Source organism: Ranitomeya variabilis, chromosome 4 (genome assembly GCF_051348905.1).
Source record: "Ranitomeya variabilis isolate aRanVar5 chromosome 4, aRanVar5.hap1, whole genome shotgun sequence".
NCBI lineage: Eukaryota > Metazoa > Chordata > Amphibia > Anura > Dendrobatidae > Ranitomeya > Ranitomeya variabilis.
In genome coordinates, this window is record NC_135235.1 from 51547609 (window position 1) to 51575049 (window position 27441).

Below are 27441 nucleotides of genomic sequence, written 5' to 3' on the forward strand. Positions count from 1 at the left end.
TTCTGTGTAGATTACAGGAAACTCAATGCCTGCACTGTTCGAGACTCGTATCCGTTGCCCTGCATCGATGAATCTTTGACAGCATTGGGGAAAGGCAAGTACTTCTCCACCCTGGACCTAGCAAGCGGATACTGGCACGTAGCCGTGGCAGAGAAAGACAAAGAGAAAACCGCCTTCATCCTCCCTATGGGGCTGTTCGAGTTTAACCGGATGCCCTTCGGGTAGTGTTGAGTGATACCTTCCGATACTTGAAAGTATTGGTATCGGATAGTATCGGCCGATATCCGAAAAATATCGGATATCGCCGATACCGATACCCGATACCAATACAAGTCAATGGGACACAAGTATCGGAAGCTATCCTGGATGGTTCCCAGGGTCTGAAGGAGAGGAAGCTCTCCTTCAGGCCCTGGGATCCATATTCATGTAAAAAATAAAGAATAAAAATAAAAAATATGGATATACTCACCCCTCCGGCGGCCCCTGGACCTTACCGATGTAACTGGCAGCCTCTGTTCCTAAGAATGAGGAGTTTAGGACCTTCGATGACGTCGCGGCTTGTGATTGGTCGCGTGACCGCTCACGTGACCGCTCACGCGACCAATCACAAGCCGCGACGTCATCACAGGTCCTAAACTCCTCATTCTTAGGAACGGAGGCTGCCAGTTACATCGGTAAGGTCCAGGGGCCGCCGGAGGGGTGAGTATATCCATATTTTTTATTTTAATTCTTTATTTTTTACATGAATATGGATCCCAGGGCCTGAAGAAGAGTCTCCTCTCCTCCAGACCCTGGGAACCATACACTGGGAACTTCTGATTCCGATTTCCGATATCACAAAAATATCGGAACTCGGTATTGGAATTCCGATACAGCAAATATCGGCCGATACCCGATACTTGCGGTATCGGAATGCTCAACACTACCTTCGGGCTCTCCAATGCTCCAGGCACATTTCAACGGCTGATGGAAAAGTGTTTGGGAGACTTAAATTTTGAGGCTACCCTGATCTATCTGGATGACATCTTGTGTTTTTGGGCTCATTTGAAGAACACCTTGCCCTGCTTGGACAGGTACTCAGAAGACTGCGGGCTCATAACCTGAAGGTGCAGCCAAAGAAGTGCCACCTCTTCAAGAGATAGATCGAGTGCCTGGGCCACATAGTGTCACAAGATGGAGTTCTACCCTTGCCAGAAAAAGTGGCTGCTATCCATAAGTGGCCAGTCCCTTGAACAGTGAGAGAACTCCAGGCCTTCCTGGGACTCGCTGGGTACTACCGCCGGTTTGTTAAAGACTTCACAAAGGTGGCGGGTCCTCTCAATGAGTTGCTGAGGGGGACCGCTGGAGTGCCGAAGACCCAGTACATCCCTTGGGCCCAGAGAAAGACGAGGCTTTCCAGGCTATAAAGAATGTCCTTACCTCAGCCCCGATTTTGGCCTATGCAGATTTCGATCAACCGTTCCTGTTGTACACAGATGGTAGCCTTCATGGACTCAGTGCGGTGCTTTCTCAGATACAGGATGGACATGAGAGAGTCATCGGGTATGCCAGCAGGTCCCTGCGAGACAGCGAAAGAAACCCTCACAATTACAGCTCCTTCCAGTCAGAGCTCCTGGCCCTGGTGTGGGCCATGACAGAAAAGTTTGCGGGCTTCCTGACAGGTACCAAGATTAAAGTTCGAACAGACAATAATCTCCTGGCCCACCTTGAGAATGCTAAATTGGGGGCCTTAGAACAACGGTGGGTGGCTCGCCTAGCCAAGTTCGACTTTACCATCTGTTATCGCTCTGCTACCGAAAACGCAAATGCTGATGGGCTGTCAAGAGTGACTGTGGAGACTCCAGTGGGGGATCTTGATGAGCAACTCGAAGAGGAGGAAACCCCAGACTTTTGTAAGTTTAAGCCCCAGTGGTTGTGGCTCAGTCAAGAACGGAGGCCTGCGCATTACCCCTGTCCCTGGGGAGAACCAATGAGGAATGGGGACATGTTCAGGATGAAAATGAAGGGCTGAGACAGATGAAATGGTGGGTAACTCAGAAACAGAAGCCTGGCAAACAAGAGAGAGATGATCTGGACTCTGAAATGAGGAGTGTGTTACACCAGTGGGATAGACTGGAAGTGCAAGAGTCCGTGCTATATCGTAAGAGGCAACAGCCAAAAGATATGGAAGTAAGGTGGCAAGTGGTCATCCCAGGAAGAATGGTTCAAGAAGTAGCTAAAGAAGCCCACGAATTTGGAGCTCACTTCGGCCCACAAAAGACCTACCAATGGTTACAGCGGTATGTGTATTGCCCCCGGTTGGAGTCTGTGGTGGAACAGGTTTTCTGGCAATGTCGAGTATGTGACCTCATTAAGAGTACCGAACAGAGTGCACCCATCCAGACCATACAAACGAAGGAACCGCTAGAAGTCTTGATGATCGACTATCTCCTCGTGGGACACTCGGCCCGGGGGCTACAATACTGTTTGGTGATGACCGATCATTTCTCTAAGTTTGCAGTAGTCACCCCGACTAGAGGTCAGACTGCGGAATCGGCGGTGCGAGCCATCTGTCAAGACTTCATCCGGGTGTATGGGTGCCCAAAGCGCATCCACTCCGACCAAGGCGCATGTTTCCAAGGCAAGGTGATGGAAGAATTGTATCGTATGTATGGCATCGAGCGGTCCCGGACCACCCCTTACCACCCTCAAGGCAACAGAGCTTGTGAACATTTCAATCGAACCTTACTTCAAATGCTGAGAACATTGGAGGAGGATAAGAAGGCGTGTTGGCCAGACTATGTGCCAGAATTAAATACAGATACCACTGATGCATATCAGATTTCAAAAGGGGAACACCCTACAATGGACATGAGATATAACAGGGCAAACTCCACTACATATAAATCCTACAATAGAGCTATGGAGTATACAAAACCCACCAAAATATAAATATAAAAAAAATAAATTTTATTGAAAGTAACGTATACAACAGTAACAACATATATAAACAGACAAGGTACACGTTTTAGCACATGTATGGCGGACCAGCCACACTGATAATAGCACCTAAGGCTCAGATATGACACGTGCTGATGTCTCATGGGGGCATTGCTCAATAAGTAACTAACAATTGTAATTATAAAGTGCAAAGTGCTCTAGAGTAACAATTATGCCCATTATCATCATCATGCACCTTCAGTCATAAGTCAAACATGGTTATACCAGTATCGAACTATTCAGTCAGTCTTACCCAAATGTACGTTGGTGCCAGTGTGTGTCTGGTGGCCCCGACAACCATGTTTGACTTATGACTGAAGATGCATGATGATGATAATGGGCATAATTGTTACTCTAGAGCACTTTGCACTTTATAATTACAATTGTTAGTTACTTATTGAGCAACATGCCCCCATGAGACATCAGCACGTGTCTTATCTGAGCCTTAGGTGCTATTATCAGTGTGGCTGGTCCGCCATACATGTGCTAAAACGTGTACCTTGTCTGTTTATATATGTTGTTACTGTTGTATACGTTACTTTCAATAAAATTTGTTATCTTTTTTATATTTATATTTTGGTGGGTTTTGTATACTCCGTAGCTCTCTTGTAGGATTTATATGTGCCAGAATGAGTCTAAACTTACAACAATTGGATCCACTCCACCATGGGTTATACCCCCTATCTACTGCTGCTTGGAAGAGCTGGACGAGAGATCATTGAGCTGAATTTGGAGCAGCCAGAGGAGCTGATGGAGCGAACTGTCACCTCATGGGTGAAAGAGCATCGGCAACGATTGCAAACGATACGGCAGTTGGCGGGTCAGCAGCTGCAAGAAAAAGAACATAGGGGCCGCAAACCGACTCAAGAGTTACCGCTCCAACCTGGAGACTGAGTATTAGTCAGAGAGAAATGCCCCAAGGGAAAACTAAGTGAGAGATGGGAAGTACAGCCATACAAAGTTATGGAGTGAGTGTATGCTAATGGCCCTGTCTACAAGGTGTAGATTGAGACTGGGGCATCCGGCCCTAGAGTACTTCACAGAAATAGAGTTGAGCGACTTTTTCTTTTTTAGAATCGAGTCGGGTTTCGCTAAACCCGACTTTCTTAAAAGTCGGGTCGGGTGGAATCGGCCGATTATTGCGAAAAGTCGGGGGCCGACTGAAACACGAAACCCAATGCAAGTCAATGGGGAATCAAAGTCGGCAGAGAGTGGAGGACAGGATAACACCTACAGTGCCTATTTTAATGCCCAAAACATCAATTGTTATTACTGAAGCTTGTCAATCTTAATTTACTTTATAATAATAGTTAGCCATTGAAAACTGGGGGTCATTTGGGTAAAGTTGTGGTGGGGTATGGCAGGCTCAAGTTTTTCGTGGGCCCAGGAAGTGCAGAATACGTCACGGCGGTGGAGCAGGGAGAGGTAAGTATTTCAACTTTGCAAGTGCTGTGATCCTGAGCAAGCGGGGGGGCCCACTCGTTCGCATTGGCACTGGCACAGGGCCCCTCAAAGTATGGCGGTGTGTATGATGGTGGGGGCGCCTCCCACCGGCAGAGACACTTTTGCGTAGAATGAGAGGCCCTGTGCCAGTGACATTGCCAACGAGTATGCCCCCCCACCTGATGAAGGAACCTGCACTTTCATCTGCACCTTCCTCTTTGTCCCCGTGTAAGGTGGTATAGTATGCGGGAAGGGGAACTTGATTTTCAGCAGGGTCAGAATCTGGCTGTGTAGTGCAAGGGGAATGTAGTGGTCTGGGTCAATGTACCAGCAGACTCATCTAGGAGTGGCTGGGCAATGGGCAGGATGAGGAGGAAAAACAGAGATAGAGGCCCAAATAATAAAGTAGGCTAAATGCAGTTCAAAATTGGTAACAGGACTAAACAGGCGGCATTGCTTTGTTCAGTGGAGGAAAACTGTAATGAGTGGCAGACACAGTTAGTAGGCCCAAGTAAAAAGGTGGGTTAAATGCAGTTCAAAATTGGTAACAGGAGTAAACAGGCGGCACTGCTTTGTTCAGTGGAGGAGAGCAACAAGCAGCGGCAGACACCGTTAGTAGGCCCAACCAAACAAGTAGGCCAAATGTAGTTTAATATTCGAAACAGGATGAAAATTGTGGCTCAGCTCTGTTCAGTGGAGGAGAAAAGCAAGGAGCGGCAGAAACCGTTAGTAGGCCTAACCAAACAAGTAGGCCAAATGCAGTTTAATATTCGACACAGGATGAAAATTGAGGCTCAGCTTTGTTCAGTGGAGGAGAAAAGCAAGGAGCGGCAGACACCGTTAGTAGGCCCAACCAAACAAGTAGGCCAAATGCAGTTTAATATTCGAAACAGGATGAAAATTGCGGCTCAGCTTTGTTAAGTGGAGGAGAAAAGCAAGGAGCAGCATACACTGTTAGTAGGCCCAACAAAACAAGTAGGCCAAATGCAGTTTAATATTCGAAACACGAAGAAAATTGCAGCTCAGCTTTGTTCAGTGGAGAAGAAAAGCAAGGAGCGGCAGACACCGTTAGTAGGCCCAATCAAACAAGTAGGCCAAATGCAGTTTAATATTCAAAACAGGATGAAAATTGAGGCTTAGCTTTGTTCAGTGGAGGAGAAAAGCAAGGAGAAACGGGCACAGTTAGTAGGCCCAACCAAACAAGTAGACCAAATGCAGTTTAATATTCGACACAGGTTGAAAATGGCGGCTCAGCTTTGTTCAGTGGAGGAGAAAAGCAAGGAGCGGCAGACACCGTTAGTAGGCCCAACCAAACAAGTAGGCCAAATGCAGTTTACTATTCAACACAGGATGAAAATTGAGGCTCCGCTTTGTTCAGTGGAGGAGAAAAGCAAGGAGTGGCAGACACCGTTAGTAGGCCCAACCAAACAAGTAGGCCAAATGCAGTTTAATATTCGAAACAGGATGAAAATTGAGGCTCAGCTTTGTTCAGTGGAGGAGAAAAGCAAGGAGCGGCAGGCACCGTTAGCAGGCCCAACCAGTAGCATCATTCTTTGTTGTTTGCATTTGCTTGTGTGACATATATTGAGTCTGTAACAGTTGGAGCACCATGCTATTTTATGGACAAGCTAAAGTATATAACTCTTGTAAATTATCTTTTGCCATTGCATACCCCTGTTTGCATCTTCCTCATCCACTTCATTCCTTGCCTTCCAATAAATCTACCCTTTGCTGTTTGCACCTCATCATGTGTACAGTAGTCTTCCTGAACCGTGGTGGTCCCTCGGCCATCGCTTCAGACGGCCAAGCAAGGTTTGTGAAATAGGTGAAAAAATAAATATATTAAAAAGCAAAAATAAAAAAAACATTTCAGCAAATAAAACAAAACATCCAGTTTGAATCATTGTTTGTATCCCTGCCCCCATAGAAAAAATATTTTCAATGTATAAAACTAATTTCTACAAAAAGGGGAAAACAATGTAAAATATTTTTAGCTGTCTTTTGTCGTTATAAAAAAAAGTAAAAAAGAGACATGTATTTTCTATTTTTCTTTACATTTTTTCCAATATTAGCAAAAATAGTCAAAAATATCAGAACAATCAAAAAATTGAGGAATTGAAAGAGAAAATGTGACTGAAACTTCACAATAGAATCCTTTTGCAATGTACAATGTAAAATATAACAACCATGCCCATGTGATATTCCCTGTTGATTAACATATATGAATGTTTTCTTTGTAGACTGACAGCAAAGGATGTTTCTCCAGAGATATTGATCTTAAAATATTTAATTTCACAACCGAAGCATTAAATAATTTTTTTCAAGTCAAATCGAAACTGACAGAAGGCACCACAGGTAAGCGATGGGTGGGAAACCCTGCAACAGTGATGACATTTTTAACAATAAAATTACCTTCACATAAAGTGCGTCTGTCACCTCCAAATCCATTTTAATTTACCTATACAGTGATATCAGAATTTATCCCATACAAAAAAATCAAACCAGTAACACACCTGCTCTCAGTGCCCGAGAAAATAACTTTTAATTGGAATGCAATTAATGAACCTTTGGTATGTCCAAAAGCTTGGTGCAGTTAAATCCTCTCATATTGCATGTTGATAGCTGTCTTCCACTTTTGAGTAGACAACACCGAAACAAAAGAACAAAGCCAGCTCACCGCATATCCACTGCCGGTGCACGGAACTCCACGTAGAGGGACGCAGTCATCTTGAATAGGAAACGAAAAAAAAACTTGTTCCAGCACCAGCACTTTTGAGTGACAATTTCCAAGAGTGAGTGCTGCCTGAACTTTACTTGTGTAAGCACACATTTGCACGAATACTGCCTAAACCGGTCTGGCAGGTGCGTTCTTCTCCCTTGCTCCTCCACACTACAACTTGCAAATAGAATCCACAGAAGGAAACCACGAAAAAGAGCCTACCCACTATGCGCACCCATGCAATGACACTATGTCATGTGCTGCCCGGGCTCAGGCATTGTCAGTGTGCATACACACCCATGCGGGCTGAGTTCAGGCAGTGCTCACTCTGGCAAGATAGAACTGTCAATCTGAGGCTGATGGAATCCTGAACATGTAAATGCTGCACCGAGCTCTTGGTCATGCCAAAGTTGCACCGAAGACCCCTCATGTGAATTTAGTTATTTTCTCAGACCCTGTACTGTAACAGGTACCCTGCTTTTATGATTTATAGGTACTTCTCACAAAATTAGAATATCATAAAAAAGTTAATTTAACCCCTTTACCCCCAAGGGTAGTTTGCACGTTAATGACCGGGCCAATGTTTACAATTCTGACCACTGTCCCTTTATGAGGTTATAACTCTGGAACGCTTCAACGGATCCTGATGATTCTGACATGGTTTTCTCATGACATATTGTACTTCATGATAGTGGTAAAATTTATTTGATATTACCTGTGTTTATTTGTGAAAAAAATGGAAATTTGGCAAAAAAATTTAAAATTTTGCAGTTTTCCAATTTTGAATTTTTATGCAATTAAATCACAGAGATATGTCACACAAAATACTTAATAACTAACATTTCCCACATGTCTACTTTACATCAGCACAATTTTGGAACCAACATTTTTTTTGTTAGGGAGTTATTAGGGTTAAAAGTTTACCAGCAATTTCTCATTTTTACAGCACCATTTTTTATTTAGGGACCACATCTCATTTGAAGTCATTTTGAGGGGTCTATATTATAGAAAATAACCAAGTGTGACACCATTCTAAAAACTGCACCCCTCAGGGAGCTCAAAACCACATTCAAGAAGTTTATTAACCCTTCAGGTGCTTCACAGGAATTTTTGGAATGTTTAAATAAAAATGAACATTTTTTTCACAAAAAATTTACTTCAGCTCCAATTTTTTTATTTTAACAAGGGTAACAGGAGAAAATGGACCCCAAAATGTGTTGTACAATTTGTCCTGAGTACGACGATACCCCATATGTGGGGGTAAACCACTGTTTGTGCGCATGGCAGAGCTCGGAAGCAAAGGAGCGCCATTTGACTTTTCAATGCAAAATTGACTGGAATTGAGATGGGACACCATATTGCGTTTGGAGAGCCCCTGATGTGCCTAAACATTGAAACCCCCCACAAGTGACACCATTTTGGAAAGTAGACCCCCTAAGGAACTCATCTAGATGTGTTGTGAGAGCTTTGAACCCCCAAGTGTTTCACTACAGTTAATAACACAGAGCCGTGAAAATAAAGATTCATTTTTTTTCCACAAAAATTATTTTTTAGCCCCCAGTTTTGTATTTTTCCAAGGGTAACAGTTGAAATTAGACCCCAAAGGTTGTTGTCCAATTTGTCCTGAGTATGCTGATACCCCATATGTGGGGGGGAACCACTGTTTGAGCACATGGCAGAGCTCGGAAGGGAAGGAGCATCATTTGGAATGCAGACTTAGATGGATTTGTCTGCAGGCGTCACATTGCGTTTGCAGAGCCCCTAAGGTACCTAAACAGTAGAAACCCCCCTCAAGTGACCCCATATTGGAAACTAGACCCCTAAGGAACTTATCTAGATGTGTTTTGAGAACTTTGAACCCCCAAGTGTTTCACTACAGTTTATAACACAGAGCCGTGAAAATAAAGATTAATTTTTTTTCCACAAAAATTATTTTTTAGCCCCCAGTTTTGTATTTTCCCAAGGGTAACAGGAGAAATTAGACCCCAAAAGTTGTTGTCCAATTTGTCCTGAGTACGCTGATACATCATATGTTGGGGTAAACCCCTCTTTGTCCGCACGGGAGAGCTCGGAAGGGAAGGAGCACTGTTTTACTTTTTCAAGGCAGAATTGGCTGGAATTGAGATTGGACGCCATGTCGCATTTGGAGAGCCCCTGGTGTGCCTAAACAGTGGAAACCCCCCAATTATAACTGAAATCCTAATCCAAACACATCCCTAACCCTAATCCCAACGGTAACCCTAACCACACCCTAACCCTGACACACCCCTAACCCTAATTCCAACCCTATTCCCAACCGTAAATGTAATCCAAACCCTAACCCTAACTTTAGCCCCAACCCTAACCCTAACTTTAGCCCCAACCCTAACCCTAGCCCTAACCCTAACCCTAGCCCTAACCCTAACCCTAACCTTAGCCCTAACCCTAGCCCTAACCCTAACCCTAGCCCTAACCCTAGCCCTAACCCTAGCCTTAACCCTAGCCCTAACCCTAAAGGGAAAATAGAAATAAATACATTTTTTATTTTTTTTATTTTTCGCTAACTAAGGGGGTGATGAAGGGGGGTTTGATTTACTTTTATAGCGTTTTTTTAGCTGATTTTTAAGATTGGCAGCCATCACACACTGAAAGACGCTTTTTATTGCAAAAAATATTTTTTGCGTTACCACATTTTGAGAGCTATAATTTTTCCATATTTTGGTCCACAGAGTCATGTGAGGTCTTGTTTTTTGCAAGACGAGTTGACGTTTTTATTGGTACCATTTTCGGGCACGTGACATTTTTTGATCGCTTTTTATTCCGATTTTTGTGAGGCAGAATGACCCAAAACCAGCTATTCATGAATTTCTTTTGGGGGAGGCGTTTATACCGTTCCGCATTTGGTAAAATGGATAAAGCAGTTTTATTCTTCGGGTCAGTATGATTACAATGATACCTCATTTATATCTTTTTTATGTTTTGGCGCTTTTATATGATAAAAAACTATTTTATAGAAAAAATAATTATTTTTGCATCGCTTTATTCTGAGGACTATAACTTTTCTTTTTCTTTGATGACGCTGTATGGTGGCTCGTTGTTTGCGGGACAAGATGACGTTTTCAGCGGTACCATGGTTATTTATATCCGTCTTTTTGATCGCGTGTCATTCCACTTTGTGTTTGGTGGTATGATAATAAAGCGTTGTTTTTTGCCTTGTTTTTTTTTTTTTTTACGGTGTTCACCGAAGGGGTTAACTAGTGGGACAGTTTTGTAGGTCGGGTCGCTACGGATGCGGTGATGCTAAATATGTGTACTTTTATTGTTTTTTTTTTATTTAGATAAAGAAATGTATTTATAGGAACAATATATATATATTTTTTTTTTGCTTTTTTTTCGAATTTTTTTTAATTTTTTTTACACATGTGAATATTTTTTTTTTTACACTATAACATTGTCCCAGGGGGGGCATCATGTTATAGTGTAAGATCGCCGATCTGACACTTTGCTGTGCACTGTGTCAGATCGGCGATCTGACATGCACAGCTCCTGGAGGCTTGACGGCGCCTGCTCTGAGCAGGCGCAGTGAAGCCACCTCCCTGCAGGACCCAGATGCTGCGGCCATTTTGGATCCAGGCCTGCTGCAGGGAGGAGGAGGTAAGAGACCCTCGGAGCAACGTAATCACATCGCGTTGCTCCGGGGGTCTTAGGGAAGCACGCAGGGAGCCCCCTCCCTGCGCTATGCTTCCCTATACCGCCAGAACACTGCGATCATGTTTGATCGCAGTGTGCCGGGGGCGGTCCATGACCGCTCCAGGCACATAGTGCCGGATGTCAGCTGGGATATTCAGCTGACACCCGGCCACGATCGGCCGCGCTCCCCCCGTGAGCGCGGCCAATCGCTATGACGTACTATCCCGTCGAGGGTCAGATAGGACCAGGTCACCTGGATGGGATAGTACATCTAAGGTCAGAGAGGGGTTAAGTTCTTCAATACAAAAAGTGAAACTCATATATTACATAGAGTTGTTACAAATAAAGTGATCTATTTCAAGTGTTTATTTTCGATAATGTTGATGATTATGGCTTACAGCCAATGAAAACCCAAAAGTCATTATCTCAGTAAATTAGAATAACAAAAAACACCTGCAAAGTCATCCTAAGCATTTAAAAAAGGTCCCTTAGTCTGTTTCAGTAGGCTCTACAATCATGGGGAAGACTGCTGACTTGACAGATATCCAGAAGGCAGTCATTGACAGAATCAAAAAGGAGGGTAAGCCACAAAAGGTCATTGCTAAAGAAGCTGGCTGTTCACAGAGTGCTGTGTCCAAGCATACAGTATTAATAGTAAGTTGAGTGGAAGGAAAAAGTGTGGGCGACAAAGGTGCACAAGCAGCCAGGATAATCGCAGTCTTGAAAGGATTGTTAAGAAAAGGTCATTCAAAAATTTGGGGGAGATTCACAAGGAGTGGACTGCTGCTGCAGTCATTGCTTCAAAAGCTACCACATACAGATGTATCCGGGACATGGGCTATAAGTGTCTCATTCCTTGTGCCAAGCCACTCATGACCAATAGACAGTGCCAGAAGCGTCTTATCTGGGTCAAGGAGAAAAACAACTGGACTGCTGCTCAGTGGACCAAGGTGTTGTTCTCAGATGAAAGTAAATTTTGCATTTCATTTGGAAATCAAGGTCCCAGAGTCTGGAGGAAGAGTGGAGAGTCACACAATCCAAGTTGCTTGAGGTCTTGTGTGACATTTCCACAATCAGTGATGTCTTGGGGAGCCATATCATTTGCTGTTGTAGGTCCACTGTGTTTTATCCAGACCAAAGTTAGTGCAGCTGTCTACCAGAAAATTTTAGAGCACTTCCCTCACCGACAAGCTTTTTGGAGATGGAAATGTCATTCTCCAGCAGAACTTGGCACCTGTCCACACTGATCTTGGCATGGCACAGGTTGAAAATTACCAATTTTTTGTCTCAGAAACTCTCTTTAAAAAACTCCTGGTCTGGGAAACACCTAACTCTTTGAAGTAGAAATTAAGGAGTGTTGGTGCTATGCAGAAGAGTTGCCCATCTTGTTCCTCTGGTTTCACCAGTGCCTCTTCCTGCCTGCTTCAGTGCTGCCGATCCCTCCCCCGCAGCACTGCTGGCCTCTCAGTCTGCAGATTCTCAGGATGGATAGGTTACTTCGTAATTCACCATCTTGTCTTCCACCGCCACACACTGGTCCTCCTGACTTGGTGACTTGACAACAAAAAGCACACTTATCGGTAATTGTGTCTTATCCTTATCTACCTCCTTAAACAATATTTAGCATTCCCCACCATCATCTTTTTGTGGCTGTGGCTGTTCTAAGATTTGTGCATCACTAAAAGAGCATGTTCTCCTGTCTCTCTTGGAACATGCAGGGTGAGGGGCCACAATTAAGAAACTATGTTGCATAGATCTCCTCTGAGTGTCCTTGTGTGGGATCACTAGACTCCCGAGACTCAGCATGGTGGGAGGAAGGAGGATCAGGGTGAGAATAAAGTGATCCAGACTTTTGGTTGGTGAGTCTGGATCATCTGGAAGACCTGGTGGTGCTGCCAAGCATGCTGGAAGCATTATCTGCTTTCCAACCGACCACCTATTCACACTGCTCTGGCTTCAGAAGTTGTGTACTGTGCCTCCCTGTAAAGGAAAATATGTGTTGTGGATGGGCATGTTTCTTGAGCTTCAGCAACAGTTGTTGTTATACCTGCCCCACATCCTCGGCGTCTGCATGCACAATTATCAGCACTTTCACTTCCCCGTATCTTACCGCATGCATTTTCTAATTGCTATGTCTCTTGAAATCAATTTTTTTTATAAATACAGAATTTGATCACCCGCTGCAGTCAAAGCATTTTTTTTTTAGTTTAATAGCACCATTATGTACCGCAGAGCACATAATACTGTATGGATGAGTAATTTACTCAAGAATAATTTTACAACACTTTTTGTGAGTGTAACTTAAAAACAAAATGTACCACAGACCACATCATACTGTATGGATGAAGAATTGAATGCAGAAAACATTTATAAAACTTTTTGGAAGTGTTAGATATCACAGAAATGTACCCCACAGCACGGAATACTGTATGGGTAAAGCACCATGGAATAAATGGCGCTATAATAATAAATAATAATAATAATAATAATAATAGGTGAGTAATTTAGATTGAAAAAATGTTAAACACTTTTTTTGCAGTTTTAAATAACACATAAATGTACCCCAGACCACGGAATACTGTATGGCTGAGAAATGTAATTTTGAAAAAAATTTAAACACTTTTTTGAGTGTTGTATATCACAAAAATGTACCCCAGACCACAGAATATTGTATGGCTGAGACATTTATCCTAGCAAAACTTTTTTGTGCTTTTTTGGATTGATAGATATCACAGTAATTTACCCCAGACCACGGAATACTGTATGGGTATTTATTTTAACTCAGAAAATTTTTTATCTGCTTTCTTAGAGTGTTAGATAACACAAAAATGTAACCCAGAGCATAGAAAACTCTATGATTGAGCAATTTAATCCAGAAAAAAATCTACACTTTTTTTGAGTGTAATATAACACCAAAATGTACCAGAAAGCGCATACTCAATGGCTCGAAGAATATATAACATTTTATCCCACACAAAAAAATGCTGCAGCTATATATTTTGCAAGAGACTGCACAGCCCTAATCCCTGTCTACAGACTGTATTCTGACACTGTCCCTGCTCCTGCAACTCTCTCCCTCCCTAGACTAAATGCAGAATGTATGTGATACAAACAGCAGAGCAAATGATTAGGCCTTAGAAGGGCTGTAAGTATGATGGTTCAGCTTTAGCACAAGTATCAACACTACAGGACTCTGATTCATTATAATGTGCACTCACAGGCTTGGACAAGCACTCTCTCCCTCCAATATGAACTGTCACAGAGCTGTGCAATGCCATCAGTGCACCGAGCCAGGCTGCGCCTGTTCTTTTATAACCCGTGATGATGTCACATGGCTAGCCAATCACAGTAATGCCACAACCAAGACGGCTAGGGTATTACAGTGATGCGTAGGCAATCCCCACATGCCTATTAGCTGTGTAACAGGTGCCAAACATTCAGTTTTAAATCAAGCACCAAGTAACGAGCATATCCGAGCACCAAGATACTCGAGTGATAACCAAGTATCACTGAGCATGTTCGCTCATCCCTACTAATTTTATATCCTCTGGAACTCTTTGCTCTACACATGTGTGGAACAACTTGTACATTTTGACTTTACTGGTAGGTTGTGGCCATAATCTTAGTTAGCCATTATTTTTTCTATACAAAAAACACTATCAAAAATTCCATCTGTTCTATCAGAGTGAAGCATTTCACGATTTTTTGTGTTGGTGATAGGACTAAGAGAAAACAGATTTATATTATAAACCATTACAGGATCTGCCATATACCAAAAGTATAGTAATGAATTCCTCAAATGATACTAATTGTAATACATGATCAAATTTTACTCTCCTTCCCTCCAAAAATGTATTTATTCTTTTAGGTCATAGTGAAAAATCATTTGCTGTTGTGAGCGCCATACAAAAAAAAGCAATTGAATTTATGGAATGTAAAAATTATTACGTTAGAGAATCTACATACCATTGCAAGGTAAGGTAAAATCAAGATATTTTATATATTAAGAGAGAGAAATGCTTTTTTATGTGGTTATGATGTAATTCAAAATGTTTTAGGCTGGTTTCACATTTGCGTTTAAAAACGCAGCGTTTTAAAAAAACCGCATGTGGTGAAAAAACGCATGTAACGTGTGCAAACGCTGCGTTTTTTAGACGCATGTGTTTTTGCATGCAAAAAAAACCGCGGCGTTTTGCCACGTTTACATGCGTTTTTTCATGCGTTTGCGTTTTTGAAACGCATGCTGAGAAGTGTGTGACAGCTGCCAATCATCAAAATCAACAAGAAAACCCACTATAAATAGAAATAGCTAGGGTTAGGGTTAGGGGTAGGGTTAGGATCCGTAGGGTTAGGGGTAGGGTTAGGGGTAGGGTTAGGATCCCTAGGGTTAGGGGTAGGATACCTAGGGGTAGGGTTAGGATACCTAGGGGTAGGGTTAGGGGTAGGGTTAGGGGTAGGATTAGGGTTAGGGGTAGGGTTTTAGATACCTAGGGTTAGGGGTAGGGTTAGGGTTAGGGTTAGGATACCTAGGGTTAGCGGTAGGATTAGGGTTAGGGGTAGGGTTAGGATACCTAGGGTTAGGGTTAGGCTTGGGTTAGGGGTAGGGGTAGGGTTAGGGTTTGGATCCCTTTATCACCTTGATGGTGGGGGGTGGCTTATAAGTGTGTATTCTTGTTTTTTTTCTATAAAAACGCATGCGTTTATAATGCAAACAAACGACGCATGTGCTTAAAAACGCATGCGTTTACATAGACAGCAATACGTTTTTTTGCCGCTAAAAATTACTACAGGTTGCATTTCTGCAACAAAACGCAAGCATAAAAAAGCATGCGTTGTCAAAACGCGGCAAAACGCATGCAAAAAACCGCATGCGTTTTTAATGTTGAGTATAGAAAAAAAACGCATGCGTTTTTAGCGCTAAAACGCAGTGGCAAAAAACGCAAGTGTGAAACCACCCTTAGAACTGTAGAAAAGACATGGACGGCATATCCCAATATTCATACTGCGATCTAATGCCGCTAGGCAAAAATTTGCAAACTGAAAATGAGCTTCTTACTTTAAGATTCTAATTAATCTGTATGAAGCCCACTACCATATCATGGTGAAACTCTCAGTGGGTCCCTAGCTTGAATGGTGCGGTGCCATGCTCAACCCTCTGTCACAGCGAAAGTGCACCCGCAGTGCAGACGACCTGGTTCCCCACAGCACTCATACTGCGAGGCAGAGTTCCCATAGCTCCAGGCCGCACCACCCCACAGGCACAAAACCACAGCAACAATGGCCGCCACACAGCACCAACATCAGGTGAACAGATGTAAAAGCTCACCTTCCACAAGCTCTCAGACTGTGGACTGAGAGCAAAAATTGTTGGAACACCTCTCGCAGTCTCCTGCTAATTTAAAAACACCTGGGTCAAATGGGAAGAGGGCTGGTCCAAGTTAAAAAAGAGGACAGTATGCTATGAGCTATAACTGTAGAAAAGACATGGGCCACATATCTCAATATCCATACTTTGACCTAATGCCGCAAGGCAAAAATTTACAAACTGAACATAAGGTTCTTACTTTAACATTCTGATGAGACTGTATGAAGCCCACTGCCACATACAAAATATACAATAAAATATGTTTATTCACTTATGAATGATCCAATAAAAACATAAGATAATCATATTGTGGAAATTTGCTATCTTGGAATTCTCTACAGATATCAGTATTAAAGGGCTTTATAGCATTCTTAAACCTCTTTATTATTGCTCAGAGCTTAAAGTGTCTGTCCAGGTTTTTCTCCTATTCTTTGTGTGTACCTATGCTGCAAAATACTGACAGTTTGTAATATACACCCTGTCAGCATTCTGCACTGTTGCCTGGATTCCACACTAGGATGTAAACAGCTCTCTCCTTATTCCGTAAGAGCTGGTCACATCCCGTCTATAGTTTTCCTGTCTGGCAGAGACTGGACGTAACCTCAAAACATGCCCCAAGTCTCAGACAAACCCTCCCCTTCCTCCTGCTTCAGAATCCCTCTGTCTGCAGACAGTGTAAGCCAGCAGTGGCAGGACTCAGCTAATTGGACTAACTAGTCTGATCAGTGAGCGATCTTGTGACAACCGCTCAAATCAGCAATTAGAACAAAATCCTAAAAGGGTGCATATTACACATGTTTAGGACTCCACATATCAATGTTAAGGGTACTGTCACACAGTGCAATTTTGATCGCTACGACGGCACGATTCGTGACGTTGCAGCGTCGTATAATTATCGCTCCAGCGTCGTATACTGCGGTCACACGTTGCAATACACTGCGCTGGAGCGATAATTTCATGACGTATTTGCGATGTAGAAGCCGTTGGTTACTGTGCGCACATCGTATACAACCTGTGTCACACGATGCAATCATGCCGCCACAGCGGGACACTAGACGACGAAAGAAAGTTTCAAACGATCTGCTACGACGTACGATTCTCAGCGGGGATCCGGATCGCAGTAGCGTGTCAGACACAACGATATCGTAACGATATCGCTAGAACGTCACGAATCGTGCCGTCGTAGCGATCAAAATTGCACTGTGTGACAGTACCCTTACTCTCAGAATTACAAACATGTAAATGACACCTATAAATAAGGACTCCTTCACACATCCATGTTTCCAGTACGTGTGGTATCCATTATTTTCATGGATCCCACACATGCGCATTATAGCCTAACCATGTGTTCCCGCAAAACGCACTGAGACAGGTTTGTTTTTTTCTGGTAGCACAGATGACGAGAGCCAATACAAGTCTAAAGTCTAAAGTGAAAACAGTGTATAGCACACGGATGCCATCGGGAGGGCTCTTTCTAAATCACGTATTTCAGAGATTTACATGGGCTCAGCCTTTCTGCGATCAGAATCAACAATCAACAGCATGTCAAATATTGTTTTTATTTCTTTTTTGCGCCATTTCTCTTGCAGTGTAAGTGATTAGACAACTTCATTCTTTGGGTCGGTGCGATTACAACGATACCAGATTTATATTTTTTTATGTTTGACTGCTGTCACACAATAAAATAAGCTATTTTTTGCGAATACTAGTTTTTGCATAGCCATATTTTGAGACCTATAATTTTTCCATATTTCTGCAGACATCATGTGAGGGCTTGTTTTTTGTGGGATGAGTTGATGTTTTCATTGGTACCATTTTTGGGCACATAACATTTTTGATTGCTTTCTATTTCTATTTGTGGGAGGCAGAATGAATAAAAATTAGCAAGTCAGGAATTGGTTTTTTTATGCCATTCCGCATGTGGTAAAATTGATAAGGCAGCATTATTCTTTGGGTGAGCATGATTACAGCAATACCACTTTCATATAGTTTTTTTTTATGTTTTGACGCTTTTACACAAATAAAACTATTTTAAAATAATTATTTTTACATCACTTTATTCTGAGAGCTATAACTTTTTTTATTTAACTGTTGATGAAGCTTTATGATGGCTTGTTTTTGCAGGACAAAATGACATTCCATGGAAGCATTTTTATGTACATTTGTCTTTTTGATCGCATTTTATTTCACGTTTTATTCGGCGGTATAAGGAAAAAGCATAGTTTTTTGCCTTTTTTTTACTATGTTCACTAAAAGGGTTAACTAGTGGGACAGTTTTTATAGATCTGTCCATTCTAGGCACAGTGAAACCAAACATGTGTACTTTTTTCATTTTATTTTTTTCATAAAATAAGGATTGTAACTAGAGAAGGGCTAACCCGAACAGTAGAGTTCAGGGATCTGTACCGAACACTAGTGTCTGTGCATGGACCCTGATCATGAACTTCTCCAGGAAGTTCATGCTGCTGTTCGGATTCAGCAGCCCAAACATCCGTTGTTTGCAACTCTGTCATCTGCGTGACAGCACAGAAAACATGAGTTCTGATTGGCAGTATGTTCATTACAACTCTCAGCTGTCAGCTTTATCATGGCTGGCTATCAAGAGCAGAGGGGTCCCAGACCGTTTTTTGTAGTTACTTGAATAAATAATTTAAAAAAAGTGTGGGGTCCTTCCCATTTTTGACAACAAGCCAAGGTAAAGCAGACAGCTGGGGGCTCGTGTTATCAGACTGGTAAGAAGCCATGAATATTGCCTAAATACAGCAGCCCACAGCCACCCCAGAAAAAGTGCATCTATTAGATCCGCCAATTCTGGTGCTTTCACATCTCTTTCCACTTGCACTGGTGTGGTGGCAAGCGTGGTAATATTTGCGGGGTTGATGTCAGCTGCTTTCTGGAGGCTGACATAAAGCCCAGAGGTTAGTAATGGAGAGGCATCTATAATACACCCCGATTACTAATCCCATAGTTGGATTGTAAAAAAAAACACAGCCAGACTAAATTCTTTAATTGAAATAATGACACAGACTCCATTATTTGAAATAAAAATAAAAAGCACATTTACACCTAATTCATTAAAGCCCATGTCACCTGTATTAGGCAGAAAATAACCATATCCTCCACCCATCCTGCTTGAAGATAATCCATATTTGTCCAACGAAGATCCAGAAGATTTGTACAGCGATCACACCAGTGATGCAACCGGTATTCACGCCAGCTGGCTCAAACTGATACAAGAGCGGGGTTCAGGTTCTTATACCCATACTGAACTTTTTTTAAGATGTTTGACCAAACCTGCCGGACTCAAATATCCACGCCCATGACTACCCGCAAAGCTTTCATTTTCAAAAAGATCTTGGGCTGTGTGGTGGCTTGATTTTTGTGCCCTGAGCTAACATTTTTATTGTACCATTTTGCGGTAGATGCGATGTTTTGATCACCCCTTATTGCATTTAATTGTAATGTTGCAGCGGCCAAAAAAAATTAATTCTGGCACTTTGATTGTTTTTCTTGTTACGCCGTTTACCGATAAGATTATTTTATTTTATTTTTTGATAGGTCGGACTTTTATGAATGCAGCAATACCAAATATGTGTATTTTTATTGTTTTATTTTCAATGGGTCAAAATCGGGGTAATTTGAACTTCAATTTTGTTTCTTTTTTTCATATTTTTAAAAGCAACTTTTTATTTAATAGTCCCTTTAGGAGACTTGAAGCTATGATCACTTGATCGCCTGTGCTATACAGAGCAGTGGTTCTGTTCTGCTCCGTATAGCACCAACATTATTATAATCATCTATTACTACCGACAGGCTCAACGAAAAGCTCCAAATTGACAGACTATGTTCCTATACCTTGGCACCTATAGTGGCTTGCAAAAGAGTTCAGCCTTTTTGGCTTTTTAGCTATTTTGTTACATTACACCCTGTATTTAAAAATATTTGTAATCTGATTTTGTGTGTGATGCATCAGATTCAGCACTGAATAAAACAAAAAAAAACCTTTACAACCTCCAAATTAACCCCTTAAGCCCCAAGGGTTGTTTGCACGTTAATGACCTGGCCAATTTTTACAATTCTGACCACTGTCCCTTTATGAGGTTATAACTCTGGAATGCTTCAATGGATCCTTATGATTCTGTATTGGTATCGGAAAGTATCGGCCGATACCGGCAAAGTATCGGATCTAATCCGATACCGATACCCGATACCAATACAAGTCAATGGGACTCAAGTATCGGACGGTATCCTGATGGTTCCCAGGGTCTGAAGGAGAGGAAACTCTCCTTCAGGCCCTGGGATCCATATTAATGTGTAAAATAAAGAATTAAAATAAAAAAATATTGCTATACTCACCCTCTGACGCAGCCTGGACCTCACCGAGGGAACCGGCAGCGTTGTTTGCTTAAAATGCGCGCTTTTACTTCCTTCCGTGACGTCACGGCTTGTGATTGGTCGCGTCGCGGTCACATGGGCGACGCGACCGATCACAAGCCGTGACGTCACGGGAGGCAGGAGACGCGCGCATTTTTAAAATTACGTCATGGCTTGTGATTGGTTGCGTGCCGCCCATGTGACCGCGCCGCGACCAATCACAGCAAGCCGTGACGTAATTTCAGGTCCTGAATGCAGAAATAGGCATCAGGACCTGAAATTACGTCACGGCTTGCTGTGATTGGTCGCGTCGCGGTCACATGGGCGGCACGCAACCAATCACAAGCCGTGACATAATTTTAAAAATGCGCGCGTCTCCTGCCTCCCGTGACGTCACGGCTTGTGATTGGTCGCGTCGCCCATGTGACCGCGACGCGACCAATCACAAGCCGGAACGTAATTTTAAAATCATGAATGCCTAGAATTAGGCATTGAGGACCTGAAAATTACGTCACGGCTTGCTGTGATTGGTCGCGTCGCGGCCACATGGGCGGCACGCGACCAATCACAAGCCGTGATGTCACGGAAGGAAGTAAAAGCGCGCATTTTAAGCAAACAACGCTGCCGGTTCCCTCGGTGAGGTCCAGGCTGCGTCGGAGAGGTGAGTATAGCAATATTTTTTATTTTAATTCTTTATTTTACACATTAATGTTGTTTCGATACCGATACCACAAAAGTATCGGATCTCGGTATCGGAATTCCGATACCCGCAAGTATCGGCCGATACCCGATACTTGCGGTATCGGAATGCTCAACACTAATAATTAGATATAGATAGGCATATTGATATATAGGTACACAAATGTATGACAAATGTCTATATAGAAAATGAGAGCTTAGTTATTAGATAAGTATATATATATATACTAACATTCAAATAATGCTGAACCATAGATGCGAAAGCCGTCTAATGACAAACAAATAGACATAGTCGGCTATCAGAAGAGCTCTCCCATTGTGTTAAATCCTAAAATAGCCAACATCTATAGCCCAACAGAAGAGGTATAAGGTAGAAGAGTACCTGAGGCCATGACTGCTGTGTAGGAGGATATATACTGTAGTTACTGCAGAACCTTGCTGAGCTGCACCTCAAAGCCCAGACCTTAATCCAATTCAGAATCTGTGGTCAGACTTGAAGATTGCTGTTCACCAGGAGAAACCATCGAACCTGAAGGCCTGGAGCAGTTTTGCTTTCAGGAATGTGCAAAAATCCCATTGGCAGGATGTAGAAAGGTAGAGGGACATCCAAAGTGATTTGCAGCTATTTGCTAATTGCTGCAAAAGGAGGCTCTACAAAGTACTGACTTTAGGAGGGTGAATAGTTATGAACACTGAAGTTTTCAGTAATTTTGTCCTATAGGTTGTTTTTTTTCACAATAAATAGAAAACCAAATATTCACAGTGGTAGGCATGTTATTTACATGAACTGATGCAAACCCTCAAAAAAACAGTGAAATTCCATGTTGTGAGGTAGCAAAACACGAAAAATGTCAAGGAAGGTGAATACTTTCCCAAGCTACTGTATGATGACCATTTCTGATTGCATTATAGTGCTCATAGCCTCACCTCAACTACATCCTTGTAATGTTGTGTGGATTCCTTTCACCAGAGGTGATAAAAGCTGAGGCTCTTTTGGAATTGTGGACATCAATTTGGGGGATACTCGATAATTTTTCGGCTTTATGTCAAAAGGATATGCTGCTTGAAATGGGTTTGCTCAGTTTGTTTATTTACTCACCCTCAGCTTCAAGCCAAAGATGAGACGGGACAACCCAAAGTTAATGAAGATATAACCCTATATATACATACAAATGAGAATAATAATGTGACACGTGTAAAACTGGTGACGGATTCCAACGGAATAGCAGAATTTACACTCAGTACCGCAGGTTGGGGATGGTATGTAGCTATAATGGTAAGTCAGTCAGAAGATCATTATATAGACATGCATTGAATTTAGATGCAGAAGAACAGAGCAGATATGCTCCAGTAAAGGAGCAATTGCAGTTACTACAAAATATTATCTAATCAATATATTTCAAGGATACCGAATTTGCAGCAATTTAAAAAGAAGGGACACAATGTTCAGAAGTGCACTGTAACCATTCAGTTTAATAATTATTGGGGGTCTAAGCCCGTGTCCAAAACATAACATACCAGAGAGTTAAAACTAGAGATTTTTTCAATCCTATTAGTGCATAGGGACTAGAGATGAGCCACCTCCGTAGTGTTCGGGTTCGGTTCGGTTCGTCGAACAGGGAGATGTTCGCCGAACTGTTCGACAAACTGTTCGATGAACACCGTCGAACCCCATTGAAACCAATGGCAGGTAAACACAAACACATACAAGCACATGGAAAACACATAGAAAACACCTTAAAAGGTGTCCAAAAGCTGACAAACTGCTCAGAAGACACAACAAACACATGGAAAAGTCACAGCTACACATAGTCATGTGAAAAGAAAAGAGGTGGAGGAGTAAAAGGAGGAGGAGACACAGATATAGGCATGTCATGCCCTTCTAAAGTTAAGAAAGGCTGGAGTCAAAATCTAAACTCACTCTACCAACACCCAGACGTCTTGACAAAAAAAAAAAAAAGAAATATCTTTAGGTAGAATGGCGGCGGGTCCATTCAGAACACTTTCCCTAGAAGATGTAGTGGTACCCCCGTTGGGAGTTGTGCCAAAAAATGAACCCAACACATTCAGACTAATCCACCATTTGTCATATCCAAGGGGCAGGTCAGTAAACGACAACATCGACGCAGAACCAAGTACAGTACTATGTACTGTACCTCCTTTGACGAGGCAATCAGGTGGGTCAAGAAGTTGGGAAGGGGCACCTTAATGGCCAAAACAGACATTGAGGGGGCGTTCCGGTTACTACCTGTGCCTCCGAATAGTGTCCTCCCATAGGGCTGCTTCTGTGAAGGAGCATACTACATAGATCGCTGCTTGCCCATGGGGTGCTCCATATCCTGCTCACTATTTGAGGCGTTTAATTGCTTCCTCAAATGTGTCGTCATGGACGTTTGTAAGGCGGCACATATTATCCATTACCTCGACGACTTCTTATGCCTGGGCCCAAAAGATTCACCACAGTGTGAAAACACGCGGTAGTCCACCTGTGAGAAGGAGAGAGCTGGAGGGAGAGTGGACACCCCAGAGCCGAGGGTTTAGATTGAGAAAGAAAGAAGGCGGTGTAGCTTGCTTCATGGGTGGGGTACTCTGCTGAGTTGCAGAAATTGCTACTAGGCCCAAAAGGATTTCCTTGGCCAAATGCCATTAAAAAATAGTAGTTAGGTAAACAGGCGGTGTAGCTTGCTTCATGGGTGGGGTACGCTGCTGAGTTGCACCAAATTCTACTAGGCCCAAAAGGATTTCCTGGGCTAGATGCCATTACAAAATAGTAGTTAGGTAAACAGGCGGTGTAGCTTGCTTCATGGGTGGGGTACGCTGTTGAGTTGCACCAAATTCTACTAGGCCCAAAAGGATTTCCTGGGCTAGATGCCGTTACAAAATAGTAGTTAGGTAAACAGGCGGTGTAGCTTGCTTCATGGGTGGGGTACGCTGCTGAGTAGCACTAAATTCTACTAGGCCCAAAAGGATTTCCTGGGCTAGATGCCATTACAAAATAGTAGTAAGGTAAACAGGCGGTGTAGCTTGCTTCATGGGTGAAGTACGCTGCTGAGTAGCACCAAATTCTACTAGGCCCCAAAGGTTTTCCTGGCCAGATGCTGTTAAAAATAGTACTTAGGTAAACAGGTGGTGTAGCTTGCTTCATGGGTGGGGTACGCTGCTGAGTTGCAACAAATTCTACTAGGCCCCAAAGGATTTCCTGGGCCAGATGCTGTTAAAAATAGTACTTAGGTAAACAGGCGGTGGGTGGCTGGGCTACTCTGCTGACTTGCAGACACTGAAGCTTTGGAGCAGACCTCTGAATCCCAGGCCATAGTATGAGTAAACAACTCTGCAGACGACCCCACCCACCTGGAATTGACGATGGCAACGTCATGTAAAACTCAGCAAGGAGACTAAATCAAAGACTCTCCATTTTTTACAAAAATTCGGCCACAGACACCACTTAAGTGGCATCAATTTCGCCAGAGTTTTTAAAACGGTTGGTGAGGTGATTTTCAAAAATCATCAAGCTTTTAGCCTCCCCAAGATGACACAGGGGTAGAAAAGTCCTTGCGGATCCAGGATTTGTTCATCTTGATGAACATTAGTCTGTCTACATTGTCACTGGACAGCCGAGTGTGCTTATCTGTCAGCACACCACCAGCAGCGCTGAACACACGTTCAGAGAGAATGCTGGCTGCGGGGCACGACAAGATCTCCAAGGAGTGAGTGGCGAGCTCAGGCCATTTTTCAAGATTGGAAGCCCAAAATGAGCAAGGGTCCAGTTCCACAGTCATGGCATCGATGTTCACTTGGAGATACTCTTGTACCATCCTCTATAGGCGTTGGCTGTACGTCAGACTCCTTGTCTCCTGTGGCATTGCAAATGATGGTCTAAAAAATCTTGAAACGATTGGAAAAAATTGCTGTTACCACCAGATACGATGTTACTGTTACGGTTTGAGTGATGACTCGATAGTCCCACGGTTGGCACGTTAGAACTCAGAGATTCACTATGTGCACCACTGGTGTTTTGTGGAAAAGCAGATGTTAGATTCTGTAACAGTCTCTGCTGATACTCCTGCATGCGTGAATCCCTTTCTATGGCAGGAAATATTTCGCCAAATTTGCTTTTGTACTGGGGATCTAAGAGTGTGGCAACCCAGTAGTCAGCATTACTTCGGATTCTGACAATCCGAGGGTCTTGTTGCAGGTAGTGCAGCAAGAAGGCACTCATGTTTCTTGCGCATCCAGGAGGACCAAGTACTTGTTGTCTTGGTGTTGACGAGGTGAGAATCATGCTTCCTTTGTCTGCCCTCTCCCCCCAACCTCGCACAACAGAAATATGATCAAGGTCTCCCTCATCTGATGTGTCTTCCACGCCCAGCGCCAGTTCGTCCTCCACTTCTTCCTCGCCTCCTGCACCTTCCTCAACAGTTTGGCTGCTACCATGCGCCCTCAGTAATCCCTCTCCCCCAGCCTCCAATGCCAGCCGCCTTGGTGCTGCCAACCTTCTTGACCTTGGAGATATGATCCCTTCCGCATACGACTCCTCGTGTTCCTCCTCCTCCTCCTCTTGTTCCACCACCTGACTCCGAACACTGTGTAAGGTGTGCTCCAGCATGTAAATCACCGGAATGGTCATGCTGATAATGGCATCGTCAGCACTAAATATCTTCGTTGCTATTTCAAAACTGTGCAGAAGGGTGCATAGGTCCCTGATCTGAGAACACTCCTGCAGCGTGATTTGCCCCACCTCTTGATCTCATTGGCCCAGGCTATACGTCATAACATATTGCGCCAGGGCTCGTCAGTGCTGCCACAGTCGCTGCAACATGTGCAGAGTTGAATTCCACCATGTGGGCACATCGCATTTCAGCCTGTGAACTGGCAGGCCCAACGACTTCGGTAGAGATGCAAGTCGTCGAGCTGCGTGAAGTGAACGGCGGAAGTGAGCACACAGTGACCTTGCCCTCTGCAGAAGCCCATCTAGTCCGGGATAGTGGGATAAAAATTGCTGGACAACCAGGTTCAAAATGTGAGCCATACAAGGCACGTGTGTGACATTGCCCCGGCGAAGGGCCGCACCCAGGTTTGAAGCATTGTCGCACACAGCCTTCCCTGGCTGCAGGTTGAGTTGAGACAACCATTGATGGAACTCGGTCTCCAGAGCTGACCACAACTCCTCAGCTGTGTGACTCACATTTCCCAGACATTTCAATGTAAATACTGCCTGATGCCGTTGAGCCCTGGTGACAGCATAGTGAGGAGGTGTGCAGGATTCCTTCTGCGCAGTTACAACGTGGGTGGCATTACCAGACAGGCTTTGGGTGTAGGTGGATGACCGAGAGGAGGTTGAGGAGGCAGAAGCAGTGGAGGAACTTCTAGATACAGAGTATCGACAAGCAACTCATGGGGAGGGCAAGACTTGGACAGCAGCCCCTTCTCCTGATGTCGCCGTAGTTACCCAGTGCCCAGTCACCGACATGTAACGCCCCTGTCCATGTCTACCCATCCAAGTGTCTGTGGTGAAATGCACCCTGTCACACACAGAGTTTCTCAAGGAAGCGGTAATGTTGTGTGCGACATGCTGGTGTAGTGCAGGCACAGCTTTCTTTGAGAAGTAGTGGCGACTGGGCATCTGGTACTGGGGCACTGCAACTGACATAAGGTCTCAAAAATACTCTGTGTCTACCAGGCAGAAAGGCAGCATTTCTGTAGCCAACAGCTTGCAGATGGAGAAATTCAACCTCTTAGCTTTGTCATGGCTAGGAGGAAATGGTCTTTTACTTGTCCACATCTAAGGGACTGAGGGCTGGCTTCCAAAACCATGTGTGACTGCTGTCCCCACAGCCACAGAGGATGAAGAGGACACGGATGCACTTGATGGGGCAGACGGTGGTTGACCCGGCCCACTTGGCCGCATTGTAGCACAGTGAGCTTCCCACTGCAACTTATGCCTCATATCCATGTGACGGTTCATGCATGAAGTACTCAAGCTAGTGATTTTTTGGCCTCTACTGAGATTTTGTTGACAAATCTTACAGACAACATGAGTTGGGTCATCCTTTGCGATGTCAAAAAATGCCCGGCCTATGCAAGGCTTAGAGCCCGTGCGACCTGAAGAGTCACCACGACTTCTGGTCTGAGGCACAGTTGGGGTTGAGGATGCAGTTGATGACGTGCTTCCAGTACTCCGTCTCTGTCCAGG

At 43.5% G+C, this 27441-nt stretch overlaps 1 protein-coding gene across 1 annotated transcript in view; it reads left to right on the forward strand.

Annotated features, from left to right (window-relative positions):
• LOC143769710 (alpha-2-macroglobulin-like protein 1) overlaps positions 1 to 27441 on the forward strand; it is a 321408-nt gene that overhangs the window by 117928 nt on the left and 176039 nt on the right. The window contains exons 9-11 of the mRNA XM_077258496.1: positions 6663 to 6777; positions 14679 to 14785; positions 22354 to 22524. Of these exons, the coding sequence (XP_077114611.1) occupies positions 6663 to 6777; positions 14679 to 14785; positions 22354 to 22524 (393 nt within the window). The remainder of the gene's footprint in view (positions 1 to 6662; positions 6778 to 14678; positions 14786 to 22353; positions 22525 to 27441) is intronic.